This window comes from Dromiciops gliroides, chromosome 1 (assembly GCF_019393635.1).
Source record: "Dromiciops gliroides isolate mDroGli1 chromosome 1, mDroGli1.pri, whole genome shotgun sequence".
Classification (NCBI taxonomy): domain Eukaryota; kingdom Metazoa; phylum Chordata; class Mammalia; order Microbiotheria; family Microbiotheriidae; genus Dromiciops; species Dromiciops gliroides.
In genome coordinates, this window is record NC_057861.1 from 742581963 (window position 1) to 742606553 (window position 24591).

General features: G+C 45.0%; 1 protein-coding gene across 1 annotated transcript in view; it reads left to right on the plus strand.

Annotated features, from left to right (window-relative positions):
- The first annotated feature begins 2212 nt into the window (after positions 1-2212).
- Positions 2213-24591, plus strand: part of DENND6A (DENN domain containing 6A) — a 71920-nt gene continuing 49541 nt past the window's right edge. The window contains exons 1-3 of the mRNA XM_043976755.1: positions 2213-2520; positions 21186-21224; positions 21303-21345. Coding sequence (XP_043832690.1) covers positions 2242-2520; positions 21186-21224; positions 21303-21345 — 361 coding nt within the window. The 5' untranslated portion in view covers positions 2213-2241. The remainder of the gene's footprint in view (positions 2521-21185; positions 21225-21302; positions 21346-24591) is intronic.

A 24591-nucleotide genomic window follows, 5' to 3' on the forward strand; every position in this document is an offset into this window, starting at 1 on the left:
AAGAGGCTCTTGAATCAAATCTCTTTTACGGATGAATAAACTGAGGACCAGAAGGACTAATCAATTTGCCCATAGTCACCCAGGTGGCAAACCTAGGATGGGCCCCAGGTACACTGACCTCACACCCACTGCTCTTTTGACTGTCCCATGCATGTTGTCTTCCCTGTCACTTACATGCTTGTCAATTGCAATGATGTTCTAGTGACATCTGGGGAGAGGGGCAAGGGAGAACCTCTGCCTGGAAATGTTATGGACACAGGGGGAGGGATGAGGAAGAAGAAAGTGTCTTTAAAAATATGTAAGTCCATATCCCCCGGAGGAAGGGGGAATTTGAGCTGGGTTTTGAATAACAAACTCATTCCCGTAGCTGAAAGCCACAGCAGTACAAATATGAACTTGGATAAATTCAGGTTTCCTCTCCTTTACTTCTATAAGCCCATGAGTGAGGCCCCATCAGGGGAGTAGCATTCTCTCTCTCTCTCTCCCTCTCTCTAATGTAATAAATATTTTTATTTATAGTTTTGGGTTCTAATTTTTATCCCTCCTTCCCTCCTTCCTTTCCCCTCTTCGTGAGGTGGCAAGCAATCAGATATGGGTTATACATGTATGATTTTGTAAAACATTACCATATTTGTCATTTTGTTCAAGAAAACTTGATTAAAAGGGGAAAAAAATGAAAGAAAGTGAAAACTCTTTTTCTTTTTGAACCAAAAAGATAAGTAAAATGCCAGGAATTTGGCCAGGTTTGGAAAGGTCTCAAGCCTTTATTCAGAACTCTAGTAATCTTAGAAGGGCAAGAGAACCAACGTCCCATCATGTTCTTGGCTAAGGGTCCTCCCCTGCCTTTCAAGTGAGAAAGACCGAGGGTTTTAGATGCTGCCTGTAAGGGCAGTATGAAGTGTCTTATAGCTGCCAAAAAGCAAACACAATCCCAGGCTGCCTTAATAGACTTATCAAGACCCAATCAAAGGAGATAGTGATCCCCTTGCGCCCCACACTGCAAATACTGTGATTGTCTATGCAGGTTGCTAGAAAGACAATGAAGAGTGCTGGTGAGGGCGGGTAGGGTGTGTCAACCATGTCCTTTGAGGAGGAATGAATTGGGGTTATTTACCTTGGAAGAGAGAAGACAGGGATGGATTTAGGGGGATAATGGGTTTATTCATCCTTTATATGTCTAGGGGCTTTGTGAATATAGAATCAAATCTCACCTCTGACAAATAAATACTAGCTATGGGATCCCCACAAACTCTCAATGTCCTGGCACCTAGGGTGACCTGCTAGGGGAGTTTCGTTTCCCTATATCCAGAATCCACAGGTTTCAGTTCAGGTTAGGGATTCGTTTTCTAACGTTTAGAACTAGCCCCAGATGGCTTCCTTTTGAGACGCTGAGCTTGCAGGTGCTGAAGTATTCTATCAGGATGGTCATTTTTCAGGGCTGTTGTAGATTTCTGCTGTGGGGTTGGCCTAAATGACCCTCATCATGCTTTCTCCCTCCAAAGAGAGAACGCAAGAGAACGGACCCTGGTAGTATCCCACCCCTACCCGAGATATTTTGTTCCTTCTTTTTTTGGTGGAGCTGGAACTTCATCACTTCAGAGAGTCCCTGGTAAGGAAATCCTGTCTGTCCAGCTGGCCCTCGGGGTGTTGAAAGGATACGATTTGAGGGTGCCCATTAATCTAGTGGTCGTCCAAAAAAGAACTTGAACCCAAGTTTTCCTGATCCCAAGGACAGCTCTCCTTTCTCCCCCTATTCACGGCTATCTTTATTTGAGGGAGCTTATTATTCCCATTTTACAGATTAGGAAACTGAGGTTCAAAAGGTTAAAGGATTTCAGGCGCCTGGAAGGCTTTCGCTCAGGATCACTCCGTATGTTATCAGAGGGAGGATTCGAATTCAAGTCTTGTCCATGGTACTCTAAGGTCAGCCCAGATCCTTTAGGCCCCCGCTGCCTCCACTGTCAATTCCTCAATTTATTAGAGTTGGGGGGTGGAGGGGAGGGTGTATCTTTCCTTCTCTCTCTCTTCCCCCTCCTTTTCTTCTTACTGTCCCTCTTGTCTCCCTCCTCCTCCTCCCTTCTCCTCTCCCTCCGCCTCCCTACCCTTTTGCTCCCTCCGCCCCCGCGGCTTTCGCGAGGCCACGTGACCGCCTGGCTCCGCCCCAGGCCCTGCCCCACGGCTCGTGCGCACGCGCCCTGCCATCCGGCAATCTTCCGGAGCCGTCTCCGGCGGGGGCGGCCCATGGCTTGGCGGGGCCTGGAGGGCTCGAACCCGGGCTCGGGCTCGGGCTCCCGGCAGCCTCTGGAGGAAGAGGTGGCGGCGGCCGAGGAGGAAGAGGAGGCGGCGGCAGGCGCGACGGAGGAGGAGGAGGAGGAGGAGGAGGAGGAGGAAGAGGAGGAGGAGGAGGAGGAAGGCGGCGGGGGCCGGGGCCGGGGCCAGCTGCGCTGGGACGGCTTCTCGGCCTGGCTGCACTGCGTGTGTGTGGTGGGCTTCGACCTGGAGTTGGGCCAGGCCGTGGAGGTGAGGCCCGGGCCCGGGCCGGGGGCGCGCGGGAGCCCCCCCCCTTCCGCCTCGCTCGCTCCCCTCCCCTGCCCTCATCCTCCCCCATCCTCCCTCTCCCCTCCCCAAGACAAAGGAGAGCCACCCCTCCATCCCCTCCCTCCTTCACCCCCTTCCCATCTCCATCCCCCTCCCTCCTTCACCCCCTTCCCATCTCCATCCCCCTCTCTCCTTCACCCCCTTTCTCCAGCCCCTTCCATCCCCTTTGCCTTCACCCCCACCCTTTTTCTACCCCCTTCCCCTCCATATCCTCCATCCCCCCTCCCCCCCATGTCCCTTCCCTCTCCATCCCCTTCATCCTCTTCCTCTCTCAATTCCCTCCTCTTCTTCCCCTTTCCTCTGTCTCTCTCCATTCTCTTCCCCTCTGTCCTCTCCATACCCTCCTCTTCAGTCCCTCTGGCTCTCCCCCCCACCCCATGTCCCCTTCTCCTATGTCCCCGTCTGGCCTCGGAGCCCACCGATGGTCATGTTACCCGTAGACTTAAAGCTGTCAAAGACTTGAGGTCCAATCCCATCATTTTACTGAGGAAACTGAGGCACAGAGCATTCAAGGGTCTTGCCCAAGATCACACAAGTAGTATGGGGGTGGATTCAAACTCAGATCTGATGACTCCCGATCCAGGGCTCTTTGCACACACTGCATCTCATTGACAATGCTCAAGGAAAAGGTCCAAGGGGGCAGCTTCTTTGCTCTGCTTTGCTCCATTGATACTGGTTTCTTTCACTGACGTGTCTCTCAGTGAATTAACTTGACTTCATCCTGGGAAAGCTAAGCAGGGAGTTTGCTTTGGATAGTTAATGAAGTGGAAGAAAGCAGTTGATAAGTTGAAGTGTAATAAAGAAACTACCTGGAATACTTTTTTTGAGAATATTTCTTTCCATTCACTATAGGATCTTAGATCTAGAAGGTAGCTAGGTGGCTCAGTGAACCTAGGCCTGGAGTTCAAATCCAGCTTCAGAGGCTTACTGGCTGTGTGACCCACAACAAGCCGCTTAACCTATGTTTACCTTAATCCACTGGAGAAGGAAATGGCAAACTATTCCAGTATCTTTGCCAAGAAAACCCTATGATGAGGTTATGAAGGATCAGACAGAACGGAACGACTAAATAAAAGATCTAGACCTGGCAGAGCCCAAACCTCTCATCTTATGGAAAAGGAAACTGAGGCACAGATAGCTTAGGGGATTTACCCAAGCTCATCCAGGTAGTGTCAGGTGTGATTTGAACTCAGATTATTGGACTTCAAAACCAGCACTCTTTGTGTTGCAGTCACTGAACGTGCTTGAGGATGGGGACAAAAGTATGACAGCCTCATTGCCTGTTCTTTGTTCCATAAATGTTCAATTTTTCATTGACCCATGTGGTTTGACTGACTTCTTGGGGGGTGGGGTGGGTGAGAGGTAAGCTTGGGCCTGGGTGTTTACAGTTGATTCACAGAGCTGTAATAGAGAAACATGCCCTGACACTCTACGGGAAGTTCCAGGGGAGAGGGCTGGGAGATGCTTCAGAGATCCCAGAGGCCCTGCAGCTCTTGTTTTACAGATGAAGAAACTGAGGCTTTCATTCTTGGCGCTTTCTCCTCTTCCACAGCTTCTTTGGTCTTGGAGCAAGTGTTTTCTATTTAAGTTCATTTCCCCTTTTGATGGTTATTTCTTGACATGGATGAGTGTTTCTGGAATATTTAGGAAGTCATTGTCAGGATGGGTGTGGAAGAGGAAGCATTGTCTTGGTTTCATTTTTGGTGCAGGGGGGCTAGGCAAAAAGGAATTTAGGTTTGCTTTGTCCTTTCTATATGAGGAGTCCAGCTACTGATTTGTAGATGAGAAGAATGTGCTTTTTTTTTTTTTTTGGTGAGGCAGTTGGGGTTAAGTGACTTGCCCAGGGTCACACACTAAGTGTCAAGCATCTGAGGCCGGATTTGAACTCAGGAACTCCTGAATCCAGGGCTGGTGCTTTATCCACTGTGCCACCTAGCTGCCCCAAGAATGTGTTTTTGAAAATGGGTGCAAGCATTGTTAACTAACTCCCACTGTCTGTAAGGGGTGCATTTCAAGTTATTTGGTTCAGTCTTAGTGTTGGGTTTTTATTTCCTTTCATCTTGTAACCTACTGGATTTGCCATAAGACTGGCCAGGGTGATGCTGAAAGCTGACTGTGGTACAGAGCTTTTCTTACCTAAGATGAATAGCTTGTTGGATTTTAGACCATTTGTTGGAAGCCTCCTATATTGCTAGCCACCGTGTTACAGAATGCAAGAACACCGGTGAAACGGCTCCATCTGACCTCAGGGACCTCCCTTCTGCTGGTCCAGTGAAGGGCTCAGGCTCTTGTATTAGCATTTAGTGACAGGAGCTGGCTTAATCTCTTCCTTGGGAAGACCTGAGTTCTAGCCTCTCCTCTGACTCATGGTGGCTTAGGGACCTTGAGCTAGTCATTTAACCTCTCAGTGCACCAGAAAACTGTAAGATTTTAAAGTGCAGTAGTAGGAGATCCTTCTGTCACTGAGGTCAAAGGATGGGTCCCTGAAAGATGTCTAGCTTTGAGCTTAGGACCTTGTTAGACTGCCCTCTTAAGCAGATTTATAAAGATTATTGATTATATGATCCGGGAAGATGAAGAATTAATCAAAGGTAATGAGCAGACACTTCATTTATCAACAACAGGGGCAAGAAATTTATAAACCATGTCACCTATTAACTTGAAATCCTATATACTTTTTTTAAAAAAATTTTTTTGGTGAGGCAATTGGGGTTAAGTGACTTGCCCAGGGACACACAGCCAGTAAGTTTTAAGTGTCTGAGGCTGGATTTGAACTCAGGTCCTCCTGACTCTCCAGGGCCGGTACTCTATCCACTATGCCACCTAGCTGCCCCCTATATACTTCTTTTTTTTCCTTTTCCTTTTTTTTTTTTGTGTGTGAGGCAATTGGGGTTAAGTGACTTGCCCAGGGTCACACAGCTAGCAAGTGTTAACTGTCTGAGGCTGGATTTGAACTCAGGTCCTCCTGACTCCAGGGCTGGTGCTCTATCCACTGTGCCACCTAGCTGCCCCCCCATATACTTCTTAATATCATTGAACTTGAATTCCTAAGAAATACAGTATTGTTGTTTAGTTGCTTTTGGCCCCTGTGAGAAACAAATCTTGCTTCTACTCTTCTCACCCTGTCCCCCTACCCCATCCTTCAGAATAGCTTTAGACTAATCCTTCTCCAATCTTCTTCCTGGTGTGGCAGATTATCCTTAGTGGGTTTCAGGGACCTATATAAATCTCACACTGGGTTAAGATCTCTGAACATTTTGTTTCTGATGAAATATGCTTAACAAATATTAAAGTCAGTTTCGAAAGGGTAAAGTTCACTTAAGGGTCACCTGCAGTTTGGGGATTTTTTTTGGAAGTAGAAAGAAGGCACTCCAAATCAGGCTTTGGGATTGAGGCTGACTGCATGCATATGTGCACCTGATGTACTTTCTTTTAGCTTTTTCATAGATAAATTTTATTGTTATATTCTATTTTCATGTTGCATAAATTCTTCCAGGTACCTCTGTTGCCTCTTCCTGTTTCCTCTATCACAGAGCCATCCCCCACAACAAATTTTATATATATATATATATATATATATATATATATATATATATATATATAGAGAGAGAGAGAGAGAGAGAGAGAGAGAGAGAGGGAGAGAGAGAGAGAGAGAGAAAAGGGAAAAGAAGAGAAATCAGCAAAACCAATGAATACACTTAAAAAGTCTGAAAATCTGCGCGTTCTTCCCACCCTGGGCCTCTGCAGAAAGAGGAGGGAGGAGGGAGTGAGCTGTCATAGCTCTCATTTGGGACCAATTCTGCAACATCCACTGACATTGTTGCAGCCACAAGCATGCTGTGCTCTGCCGACCTCACTCTGTGTCAGTTCATAGAAGTCTTTCAGGCTTCTCTGTGTTCATCATTTCTGTCATTTGTTAAAACATAGTAATTAACGTTACATCCCTTCCACATCCCATAGTCTGTATGACCATTCCCTAGTTGATGGGCAGCAACTTTGTTTCCAGTTCTCTGCCACTAGGAAAAAATGCCGCTATAAGCATTTTCGTGTGTAAGGGGACTTCTTATCAATGACCTCATTGGTTCATGTGTCTAGTAATGGCATCTCTGGGTCAGAAGGTGTGGACATTTTAGTCACTTCAGCTGCCTAAGTGCAAACTGCTTTCCAGAGTGGTTGGACTGATGCACAGCTTCCACCACTGGCCATTCATCGATGTCTCTGTCACAGGAATTGGTCCTGCCTTCTGTCCTCTTTGCTAGTGTGCTGGATAGTAAGTGAAACCTCAGTGATTTTGATGTGCATTTCTCTTGTGCGACAGACCATTCTTTCATTCGGTTATTAATAGTTTGTAATTCTTTTGTGAAATTTGTTTTTATCCTTTGAGCTCGTCTCTGTTGGGGAATGGCATTTGGTTATATCTGTTACTTATCTCTATATCTTGGATACTAAAGCCTTATGTGAAACTTTGATTTAAAATTCTATTTTCCCATTCAGTTTCTTCCCTTCTTAATCTAGTTGTATTAATTTTCTTGTACAGAAGCTTTTCCATTATCATTTTATTTTTGGTTACGACATCACACTGTTCTTTTTTTTTTTTGTGGGGCAATGAGGGTTAAGTGACTTGCCCAGGGTCATACAGCTAGAAAGTGTCAAGTGTCTGAGGTCAGGTTTGAACTCAGGCCCTCCTGAATCCAGGGCCAGTGTTTTATCCACTATGCCACCTAGCTGCCCTCAACAGAAGCTTTTCCAGTTCCTGTAATCCAAGTTATCTATTTTATCTTTTGTAATCTCTGCTGTCTCTTGTTGAGTTAAGAAACCTCTGATGTGCATGGGGAGCATGGCTTCTTTGTTGCATCGTGAATTCCTTGAACCCTTTTGCTTCCAAAGAATGATGAGGTCTGGACTCATATCAATGGGGAGATAGTTGGTGTGAGTTTCTAGCTTACTTTCCTTGGTGCTGGTTTGTCATTGCTTTTTCCCACTGCAGAGTAGAACTGTGTAAGTAATTAGGCCTCTACTAGCTAGTAACTCCCATTAACTGATGTTAAGTAAGAAGTACCAGTCAGATTAAAGAATAATGAATATAAACCCTTTGAAAGTAGGGATTGCTTTTTGGTGCCTTGCACATAATACAGTTTAAATCAATCATGGTTATTGAACTAGTAAAGGAGACTGGAGAGGGTAGACTCATTGAGGTCAGGGAGGAGGGTATCCAGGGGGATGGGTGACTGACTGGTAGAAATTGCAGAGGGTTCAGAAAGGCTGAAGACAGCGAACAGACCATTGTGTTTAATAAGTAAGAAAGGGCTGCTAACTTGAGAGCAGTTTTTTTTTTTTTTTTTGAGGCAGTTGGGATTAAGTGACTTGCCCAGGGTCACACAGCTACTAAGTGTCAAATGTCTGAGGCTGGATTTGAACTCAGGTCCTCCTGACTCCAGGGCCGGTGCTCTATCCACTGCGCCACCTAGCTGCCCCTTAAGAGCAGTTTCAATGGAACGGTGGGCTCACAAGCCAGATTCAAAGGGGTTAAGCAGTGAGTGGGACGTTATGAAGCCAGCCTAGATGATTTTGTAGGAATGTGGCCCTGCCTTGAAGGAGATGGGGGTTGGAGGGAGGCTGGGGTGGGGCTACAGTCTCAGGGGAAAGCAGAGTTAAGTGAATGTTATTTAAGCACTGGGAAAGAAATCAGTCTCCTTGTCTGATTCCTTCAGCTGGGAGAGTACACTAGGCCTGGAATTAAGAAGACCTGAGTTCAAATGCAGCCTCAGATACTTACTACCTTTGTGACCCTGGGCAAGTCACTTCACCTCTGTCTGCCTCCATTTCTTCATCTGTAAAATGGGGGTAATGATAGCCCCTCCCTCCCAGCATTGTTGTGAGGCTCAAATGAGATAAGTGTACAGTCCTTAGCACGGTGCTTGGCGTGTGGTGAGCGCTTTCTGGAAATGTCGGCCCATGATTCTGCCACTTCTGGCTCTAAATCTGTGAGCCAGGGGTTAGTCTGCATATGGAAAGGCCTTTCAATGGTTGATATAAATGTCGACCATTATTATTCTTTTCAAATACAGGCCTTTCCAGTGCCTTTAGTCTCTTCCCTCTGGTTAAAGCCTGGCCCCAGTGCTACCCTCTCCATGAATCCTTTGCTGACTCTCTTCGTTGGCAGTGACTTTCCGCCTTACATATGGTTTCTTGCTCTGGAATGCTCTTAAGGGTGTTTGCTGTTGACCTTGTCACTGTTTGTGTCATAGGCCTTTACTAGCCTATAGATGTTTTCAGTGAGGTCAGGCATTGTGTCTTCTTTATTTTTTGGGGGGTGGGGCAATGAGGGTGAAGTGACTTGCCCAGGGTCACACAGCTAGTAAGTGTCAAGTGTCTGAGGCTGAATTTGAACTTAGGTCTTCCTGAATCCAGGACCAGTGCTCTATCCATTGCGCCACATAGCTGCCCCAGCACTGTGTCTTCTTTCAACTTTCTCTTTTCCTTAGCCCTGCAGCAATCAGCAGCCACTACTTGCCTGCTAAATTTTTACTCAGTTGAATTAAAATACCCTTTTTGATTGGACATAGAACGTGTGTGTGTGTGTGTGTGTGTGTGTGTGTGTGTGTAGGTTAAAAAAGGCCTTGAATGCCAAATAGGCCTTTCTGTTTGATCCTGGAGGTGATGGTCAGTCAGAAGAGAGGAAGTGGAGGTAACTAGTATGGACAAAAAGGAGAAGATAGGATGGTCACTTAAAAGGATGGTAGGGTCTAGGGAAGGTTTTGTAAGGCTGGGAAAGATGTGGTTACATTTGAAAGCAGTAGGGAAAGAAGCAGTTGCTGTGGAGCATTTGTTGAGGTGAGAGGGAAGGAGGACATGCAGGCATGGCTGAGAATGAAGCCTGTTGGTGAAGCCAGGAGGGGATGGCATCAAGAACAAGTGTAGCCAACCCTTTGTCAGAGACTGGGGGACCAGAGGGATGCAGTGGGATATGATGTCAAGACCTGTAGGGAAGGAGAATGGGAGAAGAGGGAGCTGGGCTCAAGGGGTCTCCTGTTTTTTCCAGTAGAGACAGAGGTCTCTGCTGAGGTGGGGGGGTGGGCGAGGGAGGAAAGAGCTTTCTGTGGATGCTGGGGTCGGGAGTCACTTAAGGAGGCACCAAAGGACATTTGGAATGTGCTCAGTCTGCAGCCTTCTTCAGGGGATCTGGAGGAGGAGAGGAGGGGCAGAGTGGGGCTGAGAAGGAAGAAAGTAAAGGCAGAGGGTACAAAGTGGGGGAGGAATGAGAGGTCTCCAGGGGGGTGAAGGAGCTTTTGGGAGGAGAGAAACTATAGGAGGTGAGGGCCAGAATTGCTAATTCAGTCAGTAAACATTTACTATATATAAAATAAGCATATGTATAAATGTGTGCGTGTGCTTGTTGTTTGTCCTTTGTTTCCAAAGAGGGCAATGAAATCGGGGTGATGTCCTAACTTGTGCTGAATGGGACTTAAGTCAGAGAGGGCTGTGCAAGGTCACCAGCCTCACTCTCTTCTCCAGAGCCATCAGGACTGGGGATGGCCCCAGATGTTTAAGGCATTTGGGATTAAGTGACTTGTCCAGGATCACACAGTAAATGCCCGAGTTGAGATTTGAACTCAGGTCCTCTTGACTCTAGGATCACTGCTTTATCTACCATACCACCTGGCTGCCCCTTAGTTCTGCGCTACTACTTAGCACAGGCAGGCACTCTTGGGGCTCCCAGAGCAGGCAGGCATACAGGTACAAACTCTTGAGGTTCATACTTGAAGTTGTCATCCTAGTTTGTTAGAGCTGGCTGGGGTTTGTGCCCCACTGGCAGAGCCTTCCAAAATCCTGGGAAGGCATCAGAGTTGCCAGATGGTGACCTAACTCGGAATCTCCTGACAATTGTAGGTGATCATTGATGAACTTGCTTTCTCTATAAAGAAAAAAACTTAAAAATTAATAAGTTTCAATCAAAAATCAAGATTGTAACATTGTATATGAAAACGTAAACATCATGTAGTTTGCTAAACTGAAAAGGATCCGCAAAAAGAGGAACAGAATAAGCAAAAACTTCTTTGTTCTGCCCCTTTCTGAGCTTTTTTTTTTTTATGTGTGTATTTAACAGACGTTTGGGCTGTTATTAAATATATATATATATATATATATGCACGTTTTATTTTTGCTTTATTTTTTCTCATTTGTATAATCCTTTTATCTCTTTGTGTTTTCATATTTGTTGCTTGTTATTGTGGGATAATTTTCTGTTCCATTGACAAGCTACAACTTGTTTAGCCATCTCCAATTGTTAGACGTCATGCTGTTTCTAGATATGAAATTGTATTCTAGTTTCTTCCCACTATTGTATACTAGAGCTGAAGACAATTACTTCTTCCTGGAACCAGCATGATTGTTGGATGCAACTTATTTTTATGATTTCTGCCATACTTTATGTTTTCAAAAATGCAATAATGTAGTGAGTGATGAGAGTTTCCTCATTTAGTAAATGAAGAAACTGAAATTGACCTAAAGTGTGACATCAGTGGCAGAGATTTAAAAAAAAAAGAAAAAAAGCCTTTACTGGATTTCTGAATGTTAATATTCAGCATTAAAACTTCACAACTTACTCTTGTGTTAGGGAAATTGTGGTCCTTCTAAGGGGAGGCCTGTGCAACTTGGAACACTTAATTAACAAAGGTTAAAATATCTTCTAGGATCATATGATTTAAAATGGGAAGATACCTTAGAGAACCTTAGTTCTCTCCTTTTATAGATGAGAAAACTGAGGCTCGGGTCATGTGACTTGTGTTATTTTTCTAAAAATTGAATTTTTTAATATTATTAAGCAATTACTTTTCCTCCCTTTCATCCCCCACTAAACATAAGCTCTTTTTTTTTTAAGTGAGGCAATTGGGGTTAAGTGACTTGCCCAGGGTCACACAGCTAGTAAGTGTTAAGTGTCTGAGGCTGGATTTGAACTCAGGTACTCCTGAATCCAGGGCCGGTGCTCTATCCACTGCGCCACCTAGCTGCCCCACATAAGCTCTTTTTAAAAATGAAATTATTTTTTAAATTATCAAGCATTCATTTTTTCCTTCTCTCTTGTCTTTCTTCTACTTCTACTTTGGAGCTAAAGAAAATTCTTGTTGGTCGGTTGATTGGGGACAATATATTTTAAGAAAATAACAGGAAAATAAACAGAATAATCTGATGTTGGTGAGAAATTATGCAAAATTCTGATTCTGTTCATTTCCTGTTTCCACTTGGAGTAATTACGCAAATAAGTAGAATTCCAGCTGCTTAGAGCTCTTGGGAAAGGATCAGAAAGAACTCAGCTCACGTGTGCATCCTGAGCTCCTTCCAAGCCTTTGTTGACTCTCAGTCTGATGAAAAAGGAAAAGGAAAGGGGGAAGAAGGTATGCTACAAAGACTTGTTCCACTTTGTTTTTGTTGATTGTGTTCTAAGCCCTAAAGAATAAGTGGGATGAAAAGTTAGCTCAATGAGATTAAAGTGGAAGTGAAAAGTTTTTGAAAAATGAAACTTGCAAACCTCATTCCAACTCCAAATCATTTAAGAAGATCAATAATTTGGGGGGCAGCTGGTGGTGCAGTGGATAGAGCACCGGCCCTGGATTCAGGAGTACCCGAGTTCAAATCCGGCCTCAGACACTTGACACTTACTAGCTGTGTGACCCTGGGCAAGTCCCTTGACCCTCATTGTGCACCTCCCCCCACTCCACCCAAATCAGTGTTTTGGAGTCTTCTCCATTTTAGGAGAGATGATTTTTATGGTTCTCTGTAGATGATCATGGTATTATTTATAACCCAGTTGAACTCACCTGAACTAATTGATGCAGTGGATAGAGCACTGGTCTTGAAGTTGGCAGGATCTGAATTCAAATCTCACCTCAGATACTTACTAGCTGTGTGACCCTGGGCAGGTCACTAAACCCCAATTGCCTTAAAACATCCAGGGCTATCTCTAGTTGTCCTGATGTATATCTTGCCATTGGACCCAGATGGCTCTGGAGGAGAGATGAGGTTGGTGACCTTGCACAGCTCTCCCTCACTTAAATCCCATTTAGTGCAAGTCATGACATCTGTTGTGGTCCTCTTCAAGAATGAATGACAAAAAAAAAAAATGAATGACAAAGGGGCAGCTAGGTGGCACAGTGGATAGAGCACTGGCCCTGGATTCAGGAGGACCTGAGTTCAAATCCAGCCTCAGACACTTATCACTTACTAGCTGTGTGACCCTAGGAAAGTCACTTAACCCCAATTGCCTCACCAAAAAAAAAAAAAAAAGAATGAATGACAAAGGGGGCAACTAGGTGGTGCAGTGTATAAAGCACCAGCCCTGGATTCAAGAGAACCTGAGTTCAAATCCAGTCTCAGACACTTGATACTTAGTAGCTGTGTGTCCCTGGGCAAGTCACTTAAACCTCATTGCCCCACCAAAAAAAAAAAAAAAAAAGAAATGGATGACAAAACAACAAAAACCTGAACCAATATAAAGGGAGCTACACTTTTGGGGGAAAAGGTTAATTTATTCCTCATATTTAGTGTTTCTCTAAAAAACCTTGAAAATGTCATGGCATTTGTTGAATTTTAGAGGCAGCCATGTTTTAGTGGATAGAGCTCAGGACTTGGAGTCAGGAAGACCCAATTTGGAATCCTGACTCAGACATTGTGTGACCCTGGGCTAATGTTTAACCTGTGTCTCAGTAAGATGCGGAGCATAATAACATCTCTCTCTCAGGCTGGTTGTGAGGTTCAAATGAGTTACCATATGTAAAGAGCTACGTCAATGCTGGTTATTGTTAGTGTTTTGGAAAGGACTGTGTAAATGCTATAATAATTTTACATTGGTGGTTGTTGAGGGACATTTAGAATGCTTTAATGTTTAAGCTGATCTCATTTCTGTAGATGTTCCTTAGCTCACTACCCATTCTTGCCTGCTTGGACTCTACCACTCTAGGCCTTGGTTGTGGCCTGCTTGGTCACTAGGGCTCCCAGCCACTCAGGGTGCTGAGTTCTTTCTCCTTTTCTCTTGACATGATATTTCCTGTGCAGTATGGCGGTGCCTTAGGGTAGAAAGAGAGCAGCGGGTGGCTGAGACCCTGTTGTTTGGGAGCCATTTGTAGGGTCAAGGAAGAGAGTTGTAGCCACTGTCCCTGCCGTCTTCCCCTTAAGGTTTATTTCGCTGTCTTTGGTCTTCTCCCAGGAGAGGGACATCTTGTTTGCCAGACTGTATAGTTGTGTCACCTGAGTTGTAACTTACTCAGATATAATAAAATAGGTAAAATGCAGGTAACATCAGGAAAAGTTGGCTATTATACTTCAATGTGTCACAAGGTTTGACCTAAATTTTGCTCTTTGGTAGTTACCTTCTTGAATTATTCCTCTCCCGTTAGGGCATGTTGGTGTTGGAAGTTGGAAGATTTGACAAATGCCATGGGAGTCTGATACAGAGACTTAGGTCATGAGCATATTTCCATGTGTCAGGAGCACAGGTGATCAATGATGGTCTAGATGGGCAAGTTGGTCAGCAGTGGGATGGGCTGGTACAGTACTGGGGACCCACTGATCAAGTACAGGAAACCCAGGGTCTGAGGACTGGGCAGGGACTAGATCCAAGGGTGAGAATTAGGGGGCAGTCGAAGGGATCTACACGGACCATTTTATCCTAGATAGGAAATCACCGACCCATTTTCAACTTCTTCTGCCTTTGGGCACTGCTTTAGCACAGATTTCCATTTATTTATCTATCTATCTATCTATTTATTCATTCATTCATTTTTATTTATTTATTTATTTATTTGTTTTGTGGGGCATTGAGGGTTAAGTGACTTGCCCAGGGTCACACAGCTAGTAAGTGTCAAGTGTCTGAGGCCAGATTTAAACTTAAGTCCTCCTGAATCCAGGGCTGGTGCTTTATCCACTGCTCCATCTAGCTGCCCCCAAGCACAGATTTTTAAAGGTCAAATGTAAAGGTTAATTTAAACATTAAAGGGGAGCCTCAGGTAGTGATAGAATGATAGAGTTGGAGTTATAAAGACATTGATTCAGATCCTGCCTTACACATTTTCTAGCAGTCTCCAGCACCCCCTCCAGTTTATCTCCTCAGTAATAGATGGCTTACTGATTACAGTCCCATGGCCAAGGAAGGTCAGGAGGAAATCACACCTCCTGGATGTGCTGATGTGAGTTCTGCGTGTTGTTCAGTGATTGCTTTATTTTCTTTGCATCCTAGCAAAGGGTTAGTTAATGCTTCTTTTCTTTTAAGTCTTTCTTCAATTGATGATAGAACTTTCCTCCTATCTTTCATGATGTGTTATACAGTCACTTCGTGTAATTTCTTGTAACAGAGGAGATCATTGGCATGTATTTTATTTATTTATTTTTAAATTGCGGGGCAATGGGGGTTAAGTGACTTGCCCAGGGTCACACAGTTAGTAAGTGTCAAGTGTCTGAGGCCGAATTTGAACTCAGCCCTGAATTCAGGGCTGGCACTTTCTCCACTGCACCACCTAGTTGCCCCCATTGGCATGTATTTTTAAAGCTAGCAGTTCATATACTACTCAGCTGCCCTATCTTTTGCTGGGTCCTAATTGAATAACAGCGGTCTTGTGGGTCGAGCTGTGGAGTGGGAAAACTCAAGGCAGGATTTGTGGCCAGATATTGAGGTGAAAATACTGTGACTCATGGGGTGTCAGAGTAGATGAGGTCTCTGAGGTCGTCTAAGCTAGCCCACACCCAGTCATTAATCCCCCATTTTACGTCCCTGACTTGCGCAAAGACCTCCCACGAGGTGGGAAACGCTGCTCCCAGAGCAGCTCTATTTTGTTTGTTCACCTGGACCTTCTCAGAAGCTTTTCTCTATGATGAGTCAAGTTAGACATGCTTCACTCTTTACCTGAGGCCAAACAGAATATTCCTTCCATATGACAGTCATTTGAATACTGGGAAATTGGGCCACGTTCTGTTTTTGTGCCACTCCCCCTCCCCTTAGCCTTCTTTTTTGGCCAAAACTTCGTTAGTTTTTTTCAGCTTCACCATATGTGGCAACTTGACTAGTTTCCTCATCAGCTTGGTTAATTTCTGGGGTGCTTGCTAGCTTCTCAGTGTCCATCCTTCTAAAAAGGACCCCAAACAGACAGCTAGAACTATCTAAATTGCCACCGTGTTAGACATGGTTTAATGAAAGCAGAACATTTCGGACCCAACAGTGAGTTGAGCCTCACACAGACACATACATTTCTTTCTTTCTTTCTTTTTTTGCGGGGCAATGGGGGTTAAGTGACTTGCCCAGGGTCACACAGCTAGTAAGTGTCAAGTGTCTGAGGCCAGATTTGAACTCAGGTCCTCCTGAATCCAGGGCTGGTGATTTATCCACTGTGCCACCTAGCTGTCCATATATATATATATATTTGGTGAGGCAATTGGGCTTAAGTGACTTGCCCAGGGTCACACAGCTAGTAAATGTCAAGAGACACATGCATTTCTGTACAAGGTGCGTTCCCAAGACTTGTCTCACTCAGACAAGTCAACATCTGCTTCCAGATAATACTCAAAACAGTAAAATTTGATAAACCAATGTGCCACCTCCCTGCTAACTCAGGTTGAACTTGGAATTCACTAAAACCCCAGGGTCTGACCACATGAATGGTTTTCTGGCTTTCCCCATCTTTCAGACGTGTAGTTGACTTTTGCACCCAAATATCTGATATTACTTTGGGCCACTCTTAGTCTGTTGATCTTTTGGGATCTTTACTCTGTCATTCATTAATTCAGTGCATTAGCTATCCTTCCCAGCCTTCTCTCTGTTTGCCTCAGCTTCCTCCTCTGTAAAATTGGGATAAGAACGGCTTCTTCCTCCCAGGCTTGTTAAGAGGATCAAATGAAATAATAATGGTAAATCTCTTAGTACAGTACCGGGCACCCAGTGAGCTGTGTATAAATGCTAGCCAGCCTTGGAGGTGGTGGACTCAGTGACTGGCAGGCTGGTGGTGCCCTTGACTGGGATAGATGAATGGTTTGGGGGGGAAGACTAGTTCTGTTTTAGACATGCTGAGTTTGAGGGACCTATGGCATGGCCGGTTGGAAATGTGTAGTTGACAGCCGGTGGTGTGGAAGTCGAGCTCAGGGCTTGGGGAAACAACACAAAGGCCTTTGTGGCTTAGACTATGTGGAGGGGAGTAAAGTGTAAGAAGGCTGGCAAGGAAGGAGGGGGCAGGTGGTGAAGGGCTTTGAATGCCAAAAAGAGTTTTATACTGGATCCTGAAGGTATCAGGGAGCCACTGGAGTTCATTGAGGAGGGAGGTGACATGGTTAGACCTGCCCATTAGGAAGATCACTGTAGTAGGTGAGTGAAGGATGAATTGGAGTGAGGAGAGACTCTGAAGCAGTCAGAGAAGCCCCCCTCCCCTCCCAGCAGCTATTGCAGTAATCCATGTGTGAGGTGACGAGGGCCTGCACCAGGGGGTGAGAGTGGGGAGGTGGCAGTGCCGGAGGAGAGAAGGGGCATACCCAAGAGACATTACTGAGCCAGAATCAGTAGGCCTCGGGCCCAGAGTGGAGGTGTGGTCGGGGTCTTATTGAGGCATCAGAGATGGCCCTGAGATTCCATACCTGGGTTCTTGGGGGACCATAACCTGAACAGAAATAGGCACGTTGAGAAGAGAGGGAAAAGATAACGAGTTGATTGGAGGAGCTGAGGCAGAATCCAAGAGAAGTTGTCTAAAAGGTGAGGAGATGAGAAGAGGGCTTAGGGCTGGATAGATGGGTCTGATTAAGAGCACCAAGTGAGATATCAGAGTCAGAAGAGGACAGGGCCCAGGACAGAGCTTTGGGAAACCCAGGCTCTTGGGTGTGAACTAGAGGAAGCTCCAGCAAAGGAGACTGAGGTGGGAGTAGTCAGACCCAGCAGGAGACCCAGGGAAACCCGGAGAGGTGAGAGCTGGAGTGATAGACAGTGTCAGAGGCTGCAGACAGGTCAAAAGGATGAGGACTGGGAAAAGGTCTTCCAGCTGGCAACAGAGAGATGACTGGTTACTTGGGAGAGATCATCTTCAGGTGAATGAGAGGGTTGGAGGAGAGGGAGGCACCAGTGCTTGATGGCTTCTATAAGGGAGTGTGATGTTTAAAATCTAAATTGTGGTCGCCTTAAATTGGAAAGCTTCAGTACCAGTCTTTGGGCATTAACCATTTATTGAAAGCATACAGGTATTCACATGGAGTTCAGAAAGTTAAGAAAAGGCCTATCTAGCATAGAGTTCCAGCCTGGTTGTGTTCTTCCTCAAGTCCTCCTCCAGGAGCCTGCTTTAATCAGGAACTCTCCAGCAAGCTGATTGTGGAAGCTTTTTATAGGTCTGGAACAGAGGCGGTCCTTACACACTGCTTCAAGCTGATTGGTTGCTGTCCTCCAAATCCATTGGCTTTGAAGGTTTTCTCAAGTTGAGTTCACAGTCTAGCTTCTGAGAACAATACCTTCTTAAGGGCTGGTCAGGTGTGATTACAATCCAGTTAATTTGAAGTAGGCTAATCAGCAGTCAATCACTCTCACTTGATTCAATCAGTCTAGATTAATCTCCAGGTGGGTCTTTGAGTAGCTGCTAAATCCCATTATTTCATCACAGGGGTTAGCCATGAAAAGGAGGAAGCCCAGGAGGATGGCTGCTGGCATGACATCATGATGTTGGGACAGTGGGATGCTGGGATCAGTATCCACTTTTTAAAGATAGCAGATAGAAAAGGTGTTTATAGGCAGCCATAAAACAGCCATTAGATGGGGAAGGAGGGAACGTTTGTGACCGTGGTGGTGATAGAAGGCGCAGTCTGCTGCTGATGGGATGAGATGGAGCCAGTCGTGCATGGACAGAGTTCCTTGCTCATAATTCTTTTCTCACAGCTGTCTGCTGAGAGGGGAGGAGGAAGGGAGGGTGAAAAGATTTGGCCGGCTGCTGTGGTGAATAGGGTCGGGAGCTGATCAGGGACCAATGAGAGGCTCGCCTTGCTGCAGCGAGGCCTCAGTGGAGGTTCTGTAGGTTTGTGGTGGATGCACTGTGTATGGTTTCATGACTTTTCTCTGGCTCTGTTGAGCAACAGTATAGGGATGAAGGTAATGGATGGCCCGAATAATACAAGGTTGGGTTTTGGCAAAGCATTATTAGTGATGGGCTAAGTGGGCGAGGGACTGGAATTGTTCATCGTGGGGGATAGGAGGAGATGGCAGCCAGTACACCCTCGAGAGAACCTTGGGGTGGAGGGATTGGAGGCCATGGTAGAGATGGAACAAGATTAGGGCCGTGAGGCAGAAGGCAAGATGGACTGATAAAAGATTAAGATCAGGTAAAGGAATTTCCCAAGGTTATGAGAGTGGAAGTGGAACATTTGTGGCTGATAGCAAGCTCAAGGGTGTAGTGGGGGTGGGCTGCAAGAGTGGGTAATAATAGAGTTGAGGAACTTGGAGATTTTAGGGCATTTGAGGGAATACCAGGGTGTGTGCGGAAGTCCCCTAGTGTGAGGGCAAGGGGTTGGGAGGAGAGAGACTGAGCTCATGGAGGGAGAAAGGGGTGTGTCAGCTCTCACAGTCCTCACTGGCTGATCAATTTGGAATGAAGTGAGGCATGTCCAGGAAGCCAGGACATGGTGCAGCCCAAGGCAGGAGCTGGTAGTGAGGGGTGGGTCTGATCCAAGAAAGGTCTTAGGTCCTGGAGAAGGTCTTGGGGTGAGTCGAGAGGCATGGCTTTGCCCTCTCTGCCACTCTGTAGCTCTTTGGGACTAGGGATAGGAACTGGGTCTATGACTTTATGGGTCTGGGGCCGCACATCTCCAAGTGGGTCCCCAAGACCCTTTCAGGGGTCCTCAGGGAAAATCATTTTCATTGTAACACAAAGATATTTTCATTTCTGACAGGGTGACTATCAGTAGATGTGACCCACATAAACAGAGTATAAAAGAGATCTGAGGTCCAAAGCTGATGAACCAGTGGTGAAGGAAGCTCCTGGCGGAGGCCAGCCCCTTATCTGCAGCTTGTGAGTCTGAGCCTGTGAGGTCGGGGCCCCTTGGGGTCATGTACTGCCTTAGAAAGCCTGGCGAACGTTCTCTCTGTGGGGTCTCTTTGTTTTGTTAAACATCCCCAGTATCGCTTTCAGCTGGATCCAGGGGCCCGTGCTGATACCTCTGCCTTGGAGATCCCTAGAACAAAACTCCTTCACCAGTTCTAAGGGTCATTGGGGAATGTTTCAGAAATAAACATCAACATAGGATGAAGTAGGGTATATTAATTTGTTTTCCCAAGTCAATTTGTGCTCCCCAGGGATCTGCCTGCAGAAGCAGCACTTGAACCCAGGGCTGGCTGCCTCTCTCCACTGTACCCCGGGCTCTTGTACCATACTGGGCATATCACTTAATCTTTTTGAACCTCAGTTCCCTCATCTTTTTTGGGGGGGGGGCGCAATGAGGGTTAAGTGACTTGCCCAGGGTCACACAGCTAGTAAGTGTCCAGTGTCTGAGGCTGGATTTGAACTCAGGTCCTAGCTGCCCCCTCAGTTCCCTCATCTTTAAAGAAGTGGATCAGATTTAAGTTATTGCTCTACAAGAGTGTTGAGTGGAAAGAATCAGTTTTGATTGAGGATTGAATCACTTTTTGACATAATAGGAATAATTATAAAGAATTGTGGGAGGAAGGAACTTAAGGTAGACTCAGGTTTACCTTCTTAAAGTCAGTAAATTAGTTAGAAGTTCAAATAAAATTTCCCATCATACTTTGAAGGCATTTTCTATTGTTATTTTAAACCAGGAACATAATAGAAATGTCACTATTTGTAACAAAGTAGAAAGAATACAGGATTCAGAGGCCCTGGTTTAGTCATGGTTTAGTCACTTCATCTCTGAGCCTCAGTCTCTTGATCCATAAAATGGGGATTGTCATATTTGCCCTTACTGCTTGTGGGACTTTGGGAAATTCACTTCATAGCCCGGGCCTCAGTTTCCTCTTCTATAAAACTTGGACTAGATGACTCCAGGGTTCTTTCTAGCTCCAAGTCTGTGGTCCAGTGAACAGTGGTACTTGAAGGAAAGGTAGATTTGATTACAGGAGGGAGAGGTCCAGATTTTAGAAGGTCGGCGATGCTGGTTAAGGTCTGTTCTCTCTCTCTCTATCATTTCATTCAATCTTTTTTTTTTTTTTGTGAGGCAGTTGGGGTTAAGTGACTTGCCCAGGGTCACACAGCTAGTAGGTATCCACTGTGCCACTTAGCTGCCTCCCAGGTCTCTTTCAATGATGCCTATTGTCACAACCGTTGGTGACTTTAAGGGAAAACTGAGGGTTGTGAAGTTACTAATGGTTTAATGGGTGGTTTGTTTTCTCCATGGTAGGGTCTGGGCCAGTCTGAAACTCAGGTCTTCACCTGGCTTCTGGGGGTAGTCAAATGCAGGCTTCCATTTTAAAGCATACATTTATTTCTTCATATTTTTCTTCTGATTTTGAGAAAAAAATTTGACGATGTTAAATCAGTATCTTGGTTTAATATATTATTTGAAAGTATCCGGTGAGTGTGAATGTTGATCTGATTTTCTGATACATATTTGCCCTTGTTTTATAGGTAATCTATCCGGAGCACTCCAAACTTAGTGATAAAGAGGTGAGTCTTTGGCTTTTACGACGTTTCATTACTGTTTGATTCCTTGGCAGCACATATACCTTTTGTTTTCTTTTTCAGAAAACGAATATTTGCTACCTGTCTTTTCCAGATTCAAATTCAGGTAATGCTTCTGTGATGTCACTATAAATGTGCGTGTGCTCAGCAATGAGGGTTGAGGTTACTTAGGACAGTCCAGGGAGGGATCACTTTGTGGCTTGGGATTGGGTCCAGAGAGCTGAGATTGTCCCTGCTGGGCAGTGCAGAATTCTGAGGGAGTTCTCAAAGGAAAATTTTGTTTGATTCCACTTAAATTAAAAAAATAAAGAGTTTCCTTTTAAAGGTAGAGTGAGGCATCATGAAATGCAGAGACCACAAGCCAGATAAATTGATGGAGTGGCTGCAGTTGGCCCCATGTTCAGATGGGTTTCTTAAGTTTGCCATCAGTGGGTGGCCTTCAGTCAGTGTTAGTGACCAGGCCAGAGCCTGGGCAGCCAGAATCCAGTTAAACAAGAGAGGGTTAACATGGCAGACCCTGTTAAAGGCGTGTTCAGTTAAGAAGCTTATTAGTGGGGGCCCTTTGCTTCTGACTGTCCTCCTTGTGTGTGGTCTGGGCTGCTGACAGCTTTTAGCTCCCTCCAAGCCGATGGTGCTAAATCCACCCACTGGCAGGACAGCACCTGGTGAAGCAGGCATATTTTAGTGCTGGTTTTGCATGCTGCTACTTATACAGTTAAAGAATTCTATAATAAGAATTCTGTTTCTTGGGTTTGGGGGACTTAAAGGCCATTTTAAACATTCCCTATTTTTTTAACTGTATTTTTTTTCATGTTTCCAAATTTTTGCTACACATTCAGAACTTGTTGAAACTGCTTCTTTAATCACTCAGATTAGTCATCTACAAGTGGTGTCCCTCTGTGGACAGACCTTTTATGGACTAGTAAAATTTATTGCAAAATTAAGAACGATAAATGTGTGTGGATTTATTGCCTTGGAGAATTTCTGGAAGGGCTTGTAAGGATTACAAACTATTCTGTCTTGCCTTTTTATCAAAATTACCTAAATATTTAGAATTTTTGCCAGTAGATTAATGGCACTGCTAGTTTGTATCAAATCAGACAAGCTGCAGGCTGTGCCTGTAGGCTTTTCCCCCTTTGGGATGCATTTGCCCTTTGAATAATACCGTGTTTAATCATCAGAAGCATTTCCCATGGTTGTTGCCCCTGACTTACCATAAGCTGAGCAGGTTCAGTATGAAGCCTCCCAAAGTGGCCGAGGGTGATAGGTCAGACAGTACTTGTGGCTTTCCTCTGAGGCTTGGCTGGTTGTTTCGGTCCTTTATGCCTTTATGTCAACAAATACAGATGAAGTGACTGCTCTGTATAAATAAAGGGGCTTGGCGGCAAGATGAGAGGTTTTAATTGGCTTCAGACACCTACTAGCTGTGTTGACCCTGAGCAGTCACTTCACCTCTGCCTGCCTCAGTTTCCTCATATGTAAAATGGGGATAATAATAGCACCTACTGCCCAAGGTGGTTGTGAGGATCAAATGAGATAACATTTATAAAGTGCTTTGCAAATCTTGGAGCACTCCATAAATGCTGGCCATTACTGGTGAAACAAAGATAAAATGAGGTACAGTTCCGGCCTCTAAGGGCCTTATGTTCTCATGCCCTCCCACCCCCCATGCCCCACCCTGAGTTTTCAAAGGAAAGTGCTTCACTGTTCACCTGGGCACCAGGGTTGAGTAGCAAGGCATCTGAATAGTGGTTTATTAAATCTTTATTTATTATTAGTCTTTTTTGAGTTAACCCTTTATTCACCCTGTCTACTTCAGGAAAGTGAGGGTGAGGTCCCTTTTTTCTTGCTTGAAGAAATCCTTCAGTAGTTCAGAAAGATGTGTGATGTCATCAATGTGAGTACTCTTCTTACTGAGCTCTCTATGTCTTAATAGGCAGTGTCTTGAGTTGCTGTGGCCAAAGAATCTTTTACCTGGTAGCAGGTGTGATGTGGAGTCTGTCTGAACTTAGCTAGACTGATGTCTGGACTGCAGATACAAAGCCCATTGCTGGGCCAGGCCTTGGCCTTTCCAGCCTTGTTCTGCTGGCCTGGCCCCTGGCTTTTCCTGGGCATAGGCTTTTCATGTTGCTTGAAGGCATTTACTTTAATCAAGTCTTGGGACTGAAATAGAAGCCTGCATCTCCATAGTTAGAACATGTCTGCTGTGTTACCAACAGCTGTGCGCAGACCGCAGCTACTTTATACTTTTTAGAGGGAGGGTTAAAAAAAAAAAAAGGCCTGGCTCTAGGGCCAACGAGGTCTCTTCTGACCTTATCCCTTCCATGAAGCACAACACATCTCCCCTGAAGTTTGGATGGCCTGAGTAAACTTGATCTCTATTGAAAGCAGGCATCTTTCCATCCTGACAGATGAGCATCAGTGCAGGCAGCCAAGAGACCACACATTGGGAATGTGATTTAGATCATTATTCTCTTTTGTGACTCTCTAAACAGCTTGTTGCTCTTCATGTGTTTTATTAAATGGAGGTTGTTATGACTGTGCCAGTTCTGAAATGGATTTCCTTTTAAAAAAAAATCCCCAAATAGCTTTTATTGCTATGGAAGGAAACCCAAGGACTGTATTCCCGTCTTCAGGAAACAGTAAAAATGGAGTTTTGGTTTCTATGGAGTCAGGATAAAAAATAGAACATTTTAGATCATTCATTTACAAAAAGTCAAGAAAAATGTGCATTAGGTAGATGTTGCAGGGAAGATTTCTTCAGATTTCCAAAGGAATCTCTTCCCCCACTCCTCCCAGCCCACACCCTTCCATTTAAAATAAACATCATTTCCTCTTCTTACCTGTATCTTAGAGCTATACTTGCCAGGCCTTCTTCCTCATTGTTTATTAGCAGTGTTTGGACCTGGGGAATCCCTGCTCCAGGAGCTCTGGTGCTAGCCCGGAATCCTTATTGCCTAATGTGTGTGCACATTGTGATGAGATGAGAGAAACATTTTCTTTCAGCATCTACAGACATTTCTTAGTTCAGTGGCTGAGACACCCAAGAATGTAGCTTGGTTCTACAAATGCCTTTTAAGTTTCTGTCATGGGCTGGATGTTTTCATTGTCAGAGGCGATGAAAATTAGGTCCTGCCCTCAAGGAGCTTGTAGTCTCCTGAAAGGATGAGTCAGGAACATGGGAAAAACATTAGTCTTCATTGCTGATATGACTTGCCTGGAAATCTTATTAGAGAAAATTGGTCACAATAGATTTTCATTCTCCAAATAATACTCCCCTCATGTGCTTCTCTCTTTGGATATTCTAAAAGCAGCTTTCAAAATAAGCCTCCCATGTTCTCAGGAATCTTCA